The 14,229-nt window shown below is 43.7% G+C and overlaps 1 protein-coding gene across 1 annotated transcript in view; it reads right to left on the reverse strand.

The window, feature by feature from the left end:
* The window catches only part of LOC147460312 (binding partner of ACD11 1-like), a 47,803-nt gene extending 36,150 nt beyond the window's left edge, over nt 1-11,653 (reverse strand). Inside the window, exon 1 of the mRNA XM_086511395.1 lies at nt 11,430-11,653. Coding sequence (XP_086367521.1) covers nt 11,430-11,435 — 6 coding nt within the window. The 5' untranslated portion in view covers nt 11,436-11,653. The remainder of the gene's footprint in view (nt 1-11,429) is intronic.
* Nucleotides 11,654-14,229: the final 2,576 nt, after the last annotated feature.

Here is a 14,229-nt window from a genome sequence, read left to right on the forward strand (position 1 = left end):
TTGGGGTATAAAGCCCAATGTGGTCGCCCAGGTAAGTGGGCGGGCCGCCAGGTATGTACACATATTCTTTTGTAAAAACCTAATAAGAACTCACTATGCTCTACACATTACAGTAGAGCGAGTTCACCATATCGTCGTGCTCTTCTTCTCGCACTCTCTCTCTCGCGTCGCACTTCCGCTCGTACTCCTTCAACTGGTATCAAAGCTCAGATCGAGGCTCGGGGCAGCACTGCAAGAGGCTAGAGTCACCAGCTCAGATTGGAGTGAAATTCGACAGGCGAAGACACGGCCACCGTTCGGCTTCGACAAAGGTCTGCGCAGGCCATTTTTGACTACGTGGTCTCGGCGGGTGCAGATCCGACTCTGCAAATTTTGGGTTTTCGGCCTACGACTGCAGGTGCTGAGGATATCGACACTCCCAGAGTGTTGATTTGTGGCTGTCTACACATCGAAGGACGGCTCACAGTTCTTGGAGGCGTGTCACATACGACACGGGCGCATCTACACACAGACTGTAGGAAACATCCACTAGTTCATCAGGTAGCTTGTGTTTGTTGCTTGATATTCCAGATTTCATCCTGACATTGCAGGTACTTCCACATGGGATGTATTGTCAGAGATGATGTATGTCTGTTGAGTGTTTGCTGGCTGTGAGTCACGCAGCAAACAACCGCCGCAGCGGTTACAGCATACAGTGGGAAATTTGTGGATGTATGACTTTGTGGGAAGTCTATGTACTGTCAGATTTACTGCAGCCTTTGTTGAGGGTCGAGTGAGGTTTTATTGAGCTGGGGGATTCTCGAATATTGAGATCCTTTCGGTGATACAGGTCTTGGAGCGATCCCTCGAGCACCCTTAGATAGGCAACTAGGATGTATTGACTGTGAGTTAGACAGTTGGGATTGCATCTTTGCTTTACTGCCGTTGAGGCATTGTCGCAGTCTATGCTTATAGGACAGTGACAGGACAGTGAGAGACAGTACAGGTGCAGGACAGGTTTACCCACAGCTTACAGTGTCAGAGAAACAGTGTTTTTTGAGCTGTTTTTTGGTACACCAGAGCCATTTTACAAAGGACACTCTGCCGAAATTTATGTAGAATCTGAAGCTTTCTTGGTTCATTTGACAGATTGATATTGGTTCAGAGGTCAGTTTACAGGGGAAACTCTGCCGAATTTTTCCCAGGAAAGTAAACCACTATGAAGCGTAGCTATGGCTGGATCACAGGACACTGCTCTTTACAATATCAAGAAGCTAGATGGAACCAATTTCCCATTGTGGAAGAAGCAGATTTGGCACGTGTTGGTACAAAAGAAGCAGATAAAACCTATAAAGCTCAAGGGGATAAAACCAGAAGATATGGACGAAGATGAATGGAGCGAAATGGATGAATTGGCACTTTCTACCATTATGCTGACTTTGGCAGAAAGTGTTTACTTCAATGTAGCAGACGAGATGTCGGCTTATCAAGCATGGTTAAAGCTCAGTGATCTTTATGAGAAGCAGAGTGCAGCTTCACAGGTATACTGGCTTAAGAAGCTTGTTGACTTGAAGATGAAAGAAGGGACACCTATATCCAATCATTTGAATGAATTCAACACAATCTATAGTCAGTTGTCAGCTCAAGGTGTCAAGTTTGATGACCTATTAGAGCTATGTTCCTGTTGATCACATTGCCGGAAAGTTGGGACACTTTTCGCACAGCTTTGAGTAATTCTGCACCTCCAGATGGTTTGAACATAGCAGGTGTAGAAGGAAGTCTGCTTACTGAAGAAACCAATAGAAAGACAATGGACAAAGGCAAAGGAACAGCCTTAGTTGTCAGGGGAAGGACCAAAGAAAAGTACAAAGGTGGAAAGAGGAATCAATCTCGTAGCAAGTCCCGCAGTGCTAAAGGCAAGAGTGACATAGAATGCTACCATTGTGGCAAGAAGGGTCACATGAAAAGAGACTGCAGAGAATGGAAAGCAGAAAAAAGCAAAGAGAAAGCTGAAGACCATGGTGAGAAGAACAAGTCCTCAGTGAAGATTCAAGAAATAAATGTGACAAACACTGTTGCAGAGGATGACAGTCTAGTGTCAGGAGACATCTACTTCTTGAAGAATACAATAGACTCAGCTCTTCTTACAGCATCTGATGGAAATGCACTGAGTGACTGGATTATAGACTCAGGGGCATCACTTCATGTGTCTCCAAACAAGGAGTGGTTTACCTCTTATGTGACCACTAAAGATCATCTTCGGCTAGGCAATGGGCAGACATGTGAGATCTTAGGTGTTGGAGATGTTCAATTGAAGTTTCAGAATGGCTCTTCTTTCACGATGAAGAATGTGAGACATGTTCCCGCAATTACAAAGAGCTTGATCAGCACAGGTTTACTTGATGATGCTGGCTACGTCACCACTTTTGGACAGAACATGTGGAAGATATCCAAGGGTTCTATGACAGTAGCACATGGAGTAAAGTCTGGAGGACTTTACATGATTTATGTATCAAATGTCTCTAAAAATGTAATCAATGTAACCGAGCAGCCGAACGTTTCTTTGTGGCATAGCCGGTTAGGACATATGTCCAAGAAAGGAATGGAAATCTTGTCTCGTTCTGGTTATTTGCCTGGATTTTCATTTAATGATTCTGAATTCTGTGAACATTGTCTGTATGGTAAGCAAACACAGCAGCCACATAAGCATAGAAGCAGTAGAAGAGATACACAGTTGGCACTTGTTCATAGTGATTTGTGTGGACCTATGCCTAACCTATCTCTAGGGGGAGCTTCTTACTTTATGACATTTATAGATGATTACTCGAGGAAAGTATGGGTTTACTTTCTCAAGCACAAGGATGAAGCGTTTAGTGTTTTCAAAACAATTGTGACACTTGTGGAGAATCAGAGTGGCAAGAAGCTTAAATGCTTACGCACTGACAATGGTGGAGAGTATGTTTCAAAGGCCTTTCAGGACTTTTGTGAGTCAAAAGGTATAAAACGTGAACTTACTGCTCCTTACAATCCTCCTCAAAATGGTGCTGCTGAGAGGATGAATAGGACCATACAAGAGAAGGTTAGAAGTATGTTGTCTAATGCACAGCTGCCAAATGGGTTTTGGGCTAAAGCTGTATCAACAGCTGTTCATCTTGTAAATAGATCTCCTAGCAAGGTTTTGCAGAAGGATTCAGTGCCAGAGATGGTATGGTCAGGCAAGGTGCCCTCATACAAGCATCTCAGAGTCTGGCTGTGAGGCATATACTCACGCTCTAAAGGAATTTAGGAACAAACTTGAGCCAAAGAGTAGAAAGTGCATCTTTCTAGGCTATGGTAATTCTGGTGAGATGGGGTACAGACTTTGGGATCCCGAATCCAGAAAGGTTGTCCACAGCAATGATGTTCACTTTAATGAATCCAAATATCATTCTAAACCAGAGAGGGTTGAGGAGATTAGAAGAGTTGTCTTCCAAGAAGATGGATCTGCACGTGCAAGACAAAATGTCAGGGCTCAAGAGGAGCAAGGACAGGATAGATTGGAACCACAGGTTGTGGCTGAGCCTGAGCCATCTATTGTGCGTAGATCTGGACGTGTCACGCGACCTCCTGATAGGTTTGTTCCATCTATGAACTATGTCATGTTGACTGATTGCAATGAGCCTTCATGTTACAAGGAAGCAGTGCAAATGAAGGACTCCGGGAATTGGCAATTGGCCATGCAGTCAGAGATGACAGCTCTGCATAAAAACCAGACATGGAAGCTAGTTAAATTACCACGGGGCAAAAAGGCTCTACCTTGTAAATGGGTTTATAGGTATAAGATCACCGCTCATGATAGTCAGCCAAAGTACAAAGCAAGGCTTGTTGCCAAGGGCTTTAAGCAAGAACAAGGCATTGACTTTGATGAAGTCTTCTCTCCGGTGGTCAAGATGACTACATTGAGATGCTTTCTTGCATTGGTTGCCATATTAGATTTGGTGTTGCACCAAATGGATGTCAAGACAACGTTCTTGCATGGTGATTTAGATGTGGAAATTTACATGCAGCAGCCAGAAGGGTTTGTTGAGAAAGGCAAAGAAGATTGGGTATGCCAGTTGTTAAAGAGTCTTTATGGCTAAAAACAATCACCGAGGGCATGGTACCATAAATACCACAAGTTTATGCTTTCTCAAGGCTACAAACGTAGTGAGTTCGATCACTGTCTATATACAAAGAAGGCTAAGGATGGCAGTTGGCTGATCCTTATTTTGTATGTGGATGACATGTTGATTGCTGGCAAGCACTTGGAAGAAATTTCAGCTTTGAAGTCAAAGATGGCAGAATCGTTTGACATGAAAGACATGGGTGAGGCAAGTCATATACTTGGTATGCGCATTGAGAGAGACAGATCAAGGAAGTTGATTTGGTTATCTCAAACAGAGTATATTGACAAGGTTTTGCAACATTTCAATATGGAGAAGGGAAAGGCATTGAGTGTTCCATTGCCACCATATGTGAAACTTAGCAAACAAGATTGTCCTGTGTCGGAGGAAAACGGGCTGAAATGGATAAGATTCCATATGCGTCTGCAGTGGGTAGTTTGATGTATGCAATGATTGCTACTCGCCCAGACATTGCATTTCCAGTGGGAGTAGTAAGTCGATACATGTCAAACCCAGGCAAGAAACATTGGGAGGCAGTGAAAGGAATATTGAGATACCTGAAAGCTACAAAGAGTATGCGTATATGCTATGGGAGTCAGGAGCTAAGTGTAAAGGGTTTTACAGACTCAGATTATGCAGGTGACTTAGACAACCGAAGGTCTACGTCAGGGTATGTCTTTACATTGGCTGGTGGAGCAGTATCATGGCGTTCTAGATTACAAGATTGTGTTACTCAGTCTACTACAGAGGCTGAATATGTTGCAGCATCAGAGGCATGCAAAGAATCAATTTGGCTTAATCGACTAGTAACAGATTTGGGAATCAAAGAAGAGATGCCTGTGTTAGATTGTGATAGTCAAAAAGCTATACAATTGGCTCGCAATCCAGTTTATCACTCAAAGACAAAGCATGTGGATGTGAAGTATCATTTCATCAGGGAAATGCTCGAGGATAAGCAACTTCAGCTTGTCAAAGTTCACACCACAGAAAATCCTGCTGATATACTTACAAAAGGACTTCCCTCAGAGAGCTTTGCGCATTTTCGCAAGCAGATAGGTGTAGGGTAGTACATCACTTCTCTACATCTCTTGTATATTAGCTTGTATAGTAGCTTCTCTCACACTTAAAGTACCACATTGGACTTTAAGTGGGAGGTTGTTGGGGTATAAAGCCCAATGTGGTCGCCCAGGTAAGTGGGCGGGCCGCCAGGTATGTACACATATTCTTTTGTAAAAACCTAATAAGAACTCACTATGCTCTACACATTACAGTAGAGCGAGTTCACCATATCGTCGTGCTCTTCTTCTCGCACTCTCTCTCTCGCGTCACACTTCCGCTCGTACTCCTTCACGGGAGGTTCAACGGGACCTCCGCACTCAAGAGTTGGTTCGACAGGTTCTTGCCTCGAAGTGTGAACCAACCAAAGATGTTGGTAGTTCCTCAAGTAGCGCAAGCCGAGATGTGGACTCCAACAACCCAGTCATAAAGAAGTTGACTTTCAGTAAGTATGATGGTAAGATGGATGCTACAGTTATTCATTCTTGGTTGCATCAATTTAATGCTTATTTTGCGACAACTAAGAAGACAGGAAATAGCAAGGTTTTGACGGTAGCTATGTACCTTGTCGGTGATGCCATCAATTGGTACCACGCATGGCAAGAGTCACAGTTAGCCATGCACCTAGAGGAAGCCGACGAGTTCAAGCCCCTTTCCTTCAATTGGACTGATTTCCAAGACAATCTCAAGGCGCGGTTTATGCCACCTCAGTCCCTCGCACGATTGAAGGATGATTGGCGCGCTCTCAAGCAAAATGGTATGCCAGTTATGTCTTTCTCTAATCATGTTTTGCAGCTAGGTACCCAATTACGCAAGTCGGATGATGAGCGCAAAGAGGCATTCCTTTATGGATTGGACGAGTATATCAAGTATGATGTCGAGGTGCTCGATCCAATCGATCTCAACAAGGCGGTAGCAATAGCTCTCGCACAGGAGATGAAGCACAACAAGGGAAAGCCTAAGGAAACCAAGACTTCCACAAGTACCTCTCAGACTTCTCAGAACCATCAGAATGGTAAGAATGGTAAGAAAGGTAACTCTTCTAACCAATCTTCCGGTAAGGCTAACACAATTGCTAAACCTAAGCTCACTCCAGATGAAAAGGTAGCACAAGGAATTTTAGGAGGATACATCACGTCGGAAGAGCAAAGCACTTACTCTAAGGAAGGTCGTTGTTTTCATTGTCACATTAAGGGTCACATAAAAAGAACATGTCCTAAGCTTGACTCTAATGAATCTAAAGAATCCACAGAACCCACTTCCTCTGTCAATGCAATCAATGATAACACGAGTGTGCCCCAAGTTTCTCCTGACCCTCCCATTGATGAGTCTCTCATTAAATGTTATGGTCATATGACGGGGCAACGTTTTGTCATATTGTTTGACCCAGGCAGTATGCATGATGTGATCAGTCCCTCTCTTGTTGAGAGAGCCCGCCAAGAGGTTAGTCAGAAATCTCCTCTCAAGTCTCTGGCTTCCCTCCCGGTATGGACTCTCTCATCACGAAAGAGTACCTTGATGTGTTGTTTACAGTTCAACAAGCTGCTTTCCGTAGAAAAAATTTTGTCTCTCCTCTCTCAGGATGTGATATGATTTTGGGCATTCGATGGTTTCGTGAGCATAACCCTCTCATTGATTGGGCGGAAAATACGTTCACTTTCAATGCCAAAAGTGACTCTCCCATTGTCATTCGTGGAGAGCAAGTTGTTCATTCTCCATCTCTCGTTTCTAATGTGCCGACGAAGATTGAACGGATTCAGGAGAAGGAGACTCTCTCGGTCTCGTCTTCTCCAAAGCATGATACACACGATTTGCATGATGATAAGCATGATGACTTGAATGATAATGATAAGCATGATGATTTGAATGACAATGACAAGCATGATGATTTGCATGATGATCACGATGTGATTTCGAGCATGACGATTTGTATGATCAAGACGTGATTGTTCACAAAGATGATGGTTTAGTTGATGTTTTTTCTAGCGAAGCTAACCTCGTTGCAGAGTCAATCAATCACGAAGAATCGATCTTCGCTTTTGAGTCGAGGTCCACAGCGCCCCCCCCCCCCCCCCCCCCCCCCCCCCCCCGGCAGATTTGATCAAACATGACGAACCGATCTTGGCTCTCGAGCCTAGGTCCAAAGAACCCTTACAAGAAGTACTATGTGTTTGAATGATTCGTCAGCACGCATTGTTCGAGTGTTTCATTCGTGATCCTTTCATGTATTTTAGTCAGCGTCTTTATGTGATCCCTTTTCCTAGGCATGATATATTGTACGTTGAGCACGATTCACTCATGGATGAGCACGTGCCGATTTCTCATGAAAAGATAAAATATTGTATCCTAGGAGGTCACATTCAATGTCTCTTCCTTGGCACGACACAGTCGTAGAAAGGGCACAAGAAAGATTGAGCATCAAGCATAGGCATTTCCATTGTGTTTTGCCACAGTTGATTGCTTTAGATCAGAAACACAAGATTCGATCTCATTGTTTGTGTGTGTGTGGTGAATGGTTTGGCACTCCGTCTATTTGTTCATCTACATTGCATGCACAATCTTAAGAGAAGACGAGATTTTTTCCAGTCACTTTACATGGAATAGGTATGTTCATGTTTTTGTGTTGGAAGTGGTTTCAGGAAATTTTCAACCTCGGAGATTCTTGAAGAAGGTGGACCTACGTCCATAGAAGAAGTGGAAGCATTGAAGGAGACTCAGATGATTATGTGTCGCTTTGGGTGCGACCCAAAGAAGCAAGCGTTGCAGACCTTTATGAAGTTCAAGTATCGCACGACCCACACCTCAGAGTGGGCCGACGAAGAGTCCTTTCGAGGATTCCGGATGCTATTGGCGATCTCCCTCGACGCCATACAGTGACAAGCTGAAATCCGTTGATGCTCATCTGCTGGAGAACGCCATGCAAAAGGAGGGCGATTTGGGGATTCTGGAAACGCTAGGGGCTGAGGTTGTCTTGTGGGGAAGTCTTGAAGAAAAACGCCAATGCTAGTGAGGCTATGGCGATGCTGATGCTCGGAGGAAAAACGCTAGGGCTGGGACTGTCTTGCTTGGAGGAAAAACGCCACCAAGCGAGGTTCTTGCTGAGAAGTTGCCTGTTGAGCGATGGTGCTCCTGTTGCCTCTTCTGCCAGAAAGTGCTAGCGCTAGGTTTCTATATATACAAACTTAGCAAAATTGCCCTACATAGTTTGCAACAAAAGTCACTTAAAAATAATAAGTGAAAAATGTCAAAAATAGGAAAAATAGGTCTAATGCACTGGAAAATGCTCCTGATGGAATCTGATGGTACTGCTGATAATCATGCTATATGCAGCCAGAGGATATGCATCTAATCTAAGTGTCTGGACATGCACGGTCTGCGAACAGGCTCACAAAAGTGCCAGATCACTTTCTATTCTAGACTGACTTGACTGAACTGAACCTTGGTCATGTTGTAGCTTGTCCACGAACACATAGGGTTGGATGTGTCACGTGACACGTGACACATGATCATCAACATTCCCATCAGAATCCATCAGGGGAATTTTCCAGTACATTGAACCTATTTTCCCTATCTTTGACATTTTTTACTTATTTATTAAGTGACTTTTGTTGAAAAGTAGGTAGGGCAATTTTGTTAAGTTTGTATATAAGCAAACCTAGCGCTAGCACTTTCTGGCAGAAGAGGCAGCAGGAGCATCGCTCAGCAGGCACCTTCTCAGCAGGACCCCCAACAGCATGGCCTAGCGTTTTTGCAACTCAGCATCAAGCTAGCGTTTTTGCAAGAACAGATCAGCCTTGGCAATTTTGCGTTGCAGAGGAGCTTCGGCATCAACAGACACGACAGAACCACCTCACGACAGCAAATCAGCCCTAGCGTTAGTGGATTTTATCCAGCAATAGATTTTCAACCCTAGCGTTTTTGCATCTGCAGACACTTCAGCGTTTTTGTAGATCTTCGCGACGGAATCCCCATAAGCATCAACGTTTTCAGTTTTCAGCAGTTAGCACTCGCAGAAGAAGTCCCGAACCTCACAGATCCTCGCCGCACGGTCAGATCCCGCGAAGTTTGCAGATTCAGCCCGGAAAACACAAATTTCAGCATCTACGTTTTCAGCGCGTCGTCGTCGCATCGTCGTCATCAACATCGTCACCGACATAGAGTCAAAATTCAGTAGATAAAGATTTGCAGATTTCAATCCTTAGCATTTTCAAATTTCAGCCAGTCTCGTCATCCTCCTCATCGTCGTCGACATTGTCGGCAAGTCCAAGCATTGTAGAGATTTGTGCAATCAATAGTAGACCACTCTCGCCATAGAGAGTGGGGCCTTTGGAGGAGGGTTTGACAACATTCTGATGTCGTATTCTTCTCTCTCTATCTCTCAGACTCATGCACTTTCATTCAGAGTGTCTATTTACTTTGTTTGTATCCATTGCACTCTCTCACTAAAGGAACGGAAGGCTCTCTCTTCCGTAAGTAAAAGGAACCCTTGAGCACAATTCGGAGCACTTATCTTGAGCAATGTTCAACATTCATTCCGCTGCACCTTACATTATGCCCTTTTTACCAGTAATTCTAGACGAAGTGCTGCGAGTAGAAGTATTAGAAACAGGTGCCTTTTAACTCGCAGAAGAACCATGAGAAGTGGCTACATACCTGTTACCACGTTCTCTTAAAGCAACAATAAAGGCATGTTCAACTGCACATTGTTTAGCCCTGTTTTTGCTTGAGAGCGACTCTTGCAACAGCAATGTGCATAATGCATCAAACTTGACGACTTTATGATTTCCTTGGGTCATAAGTCTCCAAGTACTAGCAAAAGTCCGGTAAGAATCTGGCAAAGCATCAAGAACAGTCTGCACAACGGAACTGTCAGAAATGACTTCGCCTGCAGAAATAAGTTGCTCATTAATATCCTTGATACCAGCAAGGAAAGTGTCCGTCTCATCCTCCTCATGCATAATCTTTGAGTCCAACTCTTTACGTAGCAACGCAATTTTAGCCTCGTTTCAACTTGCACCAAAATATCCCAAGTCTGTCTTGCAGATTTAGCTGAACGAATGTGAGGAGTAATAGTGCGCTTCACAGACAACGCAATCAATGCATGAGTTTGCACATCTCTAATATCCCAAGGAGTCTAGTCAGGCAAAACAGCTCTGGCAGTAGCAACCTTGTCCCCAAAGCCTGCAACATCCTCAACATCGCATGTATCCTCTGAACCAGGGCGTACATCAATGCCCTGCACAACATTCCAAATGCCCTTTGACACAAGAACATGTTACATGATGTAAGCCCACATTGGGTAATTGTCACCATCCAATTTATCCTCAGCAGCAAACATCTTGAACACATCTGTGTCGTTGTCAATCGTGGCAAATGCTTGCATCTAATTTGAAAACTGTCCGAAAAGAGGAGAAATGAAGCGGGACTAACGCGTGCTAAATAGCACAACCCGAAGAAGACTGTAAGAGACCTATTATGTAGAAAATGGCACTGACAAAAATTTTGCACAAAATGAAGAAATTGTCTGCGCAATACTGCCTGGGGTGGAACAAAAGCCGAAATGCCCGAATGGAAAATATGAGCAGACTAAGCTCTACGAGCTTACCCGAAGTATTTGTCGACCTGCTAACGCTCACCAAAGCTGACTGAAATCTGAGAAAGTGAGCAAGCATGTGTTCGCGATAAAATGAAAGATAAGATAGTTGTAAGAGTGATAGGCGTATATACAATGCACAGGGAAAAAAACCTCCTAGTGAGGGAAAAAATGCCCCCGACGGTCCTAAGTGTGTTTACACACATCACTATCACATATGTATGGTAACAAAATGCTTCTCAAGCTGTAAAGAACGAGTGATAGAGAGAGATTCCTTTTATCCTCCTTCAAGCCTACCCACCCTGCCCATGGCTTGTGCTCACCTGCTGCAGCCAATCAGAAGGCTCGGCAAACAGCAGCTGCGTTCTTTTCCACAGCTGTGTGTGAATGACTCAGTGGACAAGCCTGATGTTGACGTTGCTTCCGGGTGGAAACGCGTACATTTTGCCACGTGACAGTCTGAATCCTCCCTAAGCAGCCTAACTAACAATTGTAAATGATGCAGTCCACATGAAACCTATCCCAATTGTGAAACGCAATCATTCTCCAATCAGATCGGCATGTTTTGAAATTAAACTGCACCAAAAATCCTGAAGCTCGAGAAAATGGGAAGCACAGAAATGAGCTGAAATGAGCCCACATGACGCACAGGTACTCACCGGCATGTCCACGATGAAGAGAGGGCGATGACAATGCGGATGACACTTTCAGTTCAAAACCCTCCCGCGCCACGCTCTCTCTCTGTCTGTCTCGTATGTACAATGGGTTGCAAATCTGTCAACTACAAGCTGGGTGCACGTTGCTAAATTTGAGCTTGTCTCGCATAATTCAAACGCTAGGAACTTCGCTAATGCCAGCATGGCATGCTCAGCGACCCATTCACATCTCAAGCCTTTTTGCATTCTCAGGTATGTTCGAAAAGTGTGCATGGGCGCAACCTATGTGACTTAGCTTGTCCTCCACTTGATGTGTGATACACCACCAAGAAGGTGGACCGATGTACTTATCTAGCTCATCATGGTATGTGCCCATCCATATGCAAGTGACTAGTGCCTAAGTGATACTTCCAAAGAAACAAGAAATCAAACTCCTTGACTGAACTATGGGAGAAGTGATTGTTGACTACTTCACATTAAATTGATGAATATTAAATGTGAACTAAGTAAGTGGTCACGATTTTTCAAAATCATGTTTTAGTGAAATCAAGCTAGATTCAACCGAGAAGACGTGGAGAAGGGTGGATTGGAAGGGTCGTCATTGCTAAATATTATGCATGCATGGTATTTTCTTGTCGCCCTTGCTACATGCTACCCGTTTTGCGTGCACAGATAGAGATAGAGAGAGAGAGAGATCTTGTTTTCATGTTCTCGTTGTGTCAAAGTCGATGATGCAAAAGCGTAGAGACAAAGGGGAGAAAGCACACCCTGAAGAAGTCCCTTTGCTACATGCTGCTATATTTTGTCCACGTTTTTTTCCACCATTGGGGGTGCCACTACATGTTACACGGTTGCCATCAAGAGGAGTTCTCTTAATCACCCACATAGCTTCATTGACCTTTTGTTCCAAAACACAAACCTTTGCCTTGTCTTTAGAATTCTCAATCTCATCTCCAGTCCTTGAATCCTCCCTGAATTTTCTCTCCTTGGGCCTTCCACGGAATGTACGATCACGTGTTTTTGCATTATACTCTGGTCTATCTGTGGATTCATCCTCAATATCAAGCACAATCGATGGCCCTAGCTTCTGTCAAACGGTTTTTGTCTCCTTGAAGAGTTGTGCAAGCTTTATACATGAGTGTTCCAAATGTAGCCTCATTTACTACTCGTCACTTGCACTGTTGGACTAGAGGAAACTCTCCTTGAGTCTCTTTTATGAAGAACCCTTTCTAATATGTTTACCTTGAGAGTAAGAAACTACCTTCGTGCTTTGTATTATTGCATTAGCTAGATCTAAAGTGCATGCATCATATAATGAAAAAAAAATTGAATCCTTTGCCTACGAGCCAGCTCCCATGCTTACTTTTGGCCATGTTTGTTCTTGGAGTGTTTGCTCCATCACTACTTCTCTCCACTGCTGTCATGATGCTCCCCAATGTGCAATACGCACCTCCCACTCAATCATCCAAGAGTCCATTGCAAGGATGTTTTTATCCATGCAATGTCCATTGCACCACCATTGTCGAAGGAGATGAGCCTCTGATGTCATTGACTCTCTAGAGGAGACTAAACGCCACTTTTCGCACATTTCTTTTTGAGTTTCTTGAGATGAAGAAACAATTTATTTTGTTGTGTGCACCACCATGATTTTCTTCCAATAAAAAAGGCAAGATTGCTCTTGATCTTATGGAGCATTGCCTTTCCCACCATTGAACTCTCTCTCTCTCTCTCTCTCTCTCTCTCTCTCTCTCTCTCTCTCTCTCTCTCATATATATATATATATTCCCTCTCTCTATACACACATGCACCCTCTCTCACTCTACATGCGCCCTCACTCTCTCTCTCTTTCTCTCTCTCTCTCTCTCTCTCTAGGGCAGCTATTTTTTGACCTAGTAGACAGCAGTTCAATCTTTTGATCATAACTTCTTTATCTGAACTCCAATTGATCTATAGCTTCAATTGAAGAGCATGATGCTCTCTACTCATTGATGTAAAGATAGAAATTTCAATGTTGTGGAAGGCGTTTTTGTAGCAGCATTTTTGAAGTGAATAGGTTCAAGAAAGTTGACTCTCATCTCTTATTTTACATACAATGTCTTCCGGTACTCGCAAGGGTTCTTCTTCTTCAAGAAGGTCCACAACCATTGTGGAAAATGATCCAAAATCTCGTAAATGTGGAGATAGCAACACAACCACTCAACCAACGACATCGAAAACTATGATCATGGCATACTTGGTATCGTTGCAAGAGACTGTAAACAAACAAGGCGAAGACTTACGGGTACTTGCAATGGAGAATGGCACGCTAAGGGTACTTGTGGTTGAGAATGAGAATCTCAAGAGGACACTCGAGATGCAAACAACACGTTTGATGCAACTTGAAGAGGAAGTCAAGGAATGTAAACGCTCTCTTGTGGACTTGAATGCTTTGAAGGAGCGCATGAGCAAAGTAGAGCATGATCATGTATTGAAAGAGGAGAAATTTGACACCGTGAGGGCTGATGTATGTGGTAACAATGTGGTTCCTAATTCCTCATTCATGCAAGCTATGTCTCAAACAAAGAATGTTGAGATTGTGGATGTGGAGGAGTTGAAGGAACGGGAGCGACGTTCCAAGAACATTGTTATTCGTAGAATTCCTAAAGAGAAGTTAGAGACGCCTCCTCTTGCCATTGTTATCAAAGATTTCTTCAAAATCCACTTTGGCATGTCCGGAGTTATGGTCTATGGAGCACATATAGTGGGTAAGCAAGGAGCTCCTCGCTCAAGAGAACGGCCAATTGTATGCACCATGCCGAATGAG

The sequence above is a fragment of the Adiantum capillus-veneris genome, chromosome 4 (assembly GCF_014529385.1).
Source record: "Adiantum capillus-veneris isolate H3 chromosome 4, ASM1452938v2, whole genome shotgun sequence".
Classification (NCBI taxonomy): Eukaryota; Viridiplantae; Streptophyta; class Polypodiopsida; order Polypodiales; family Pteridaceae; genus Adiantum; species Adiantum capillus-veneris.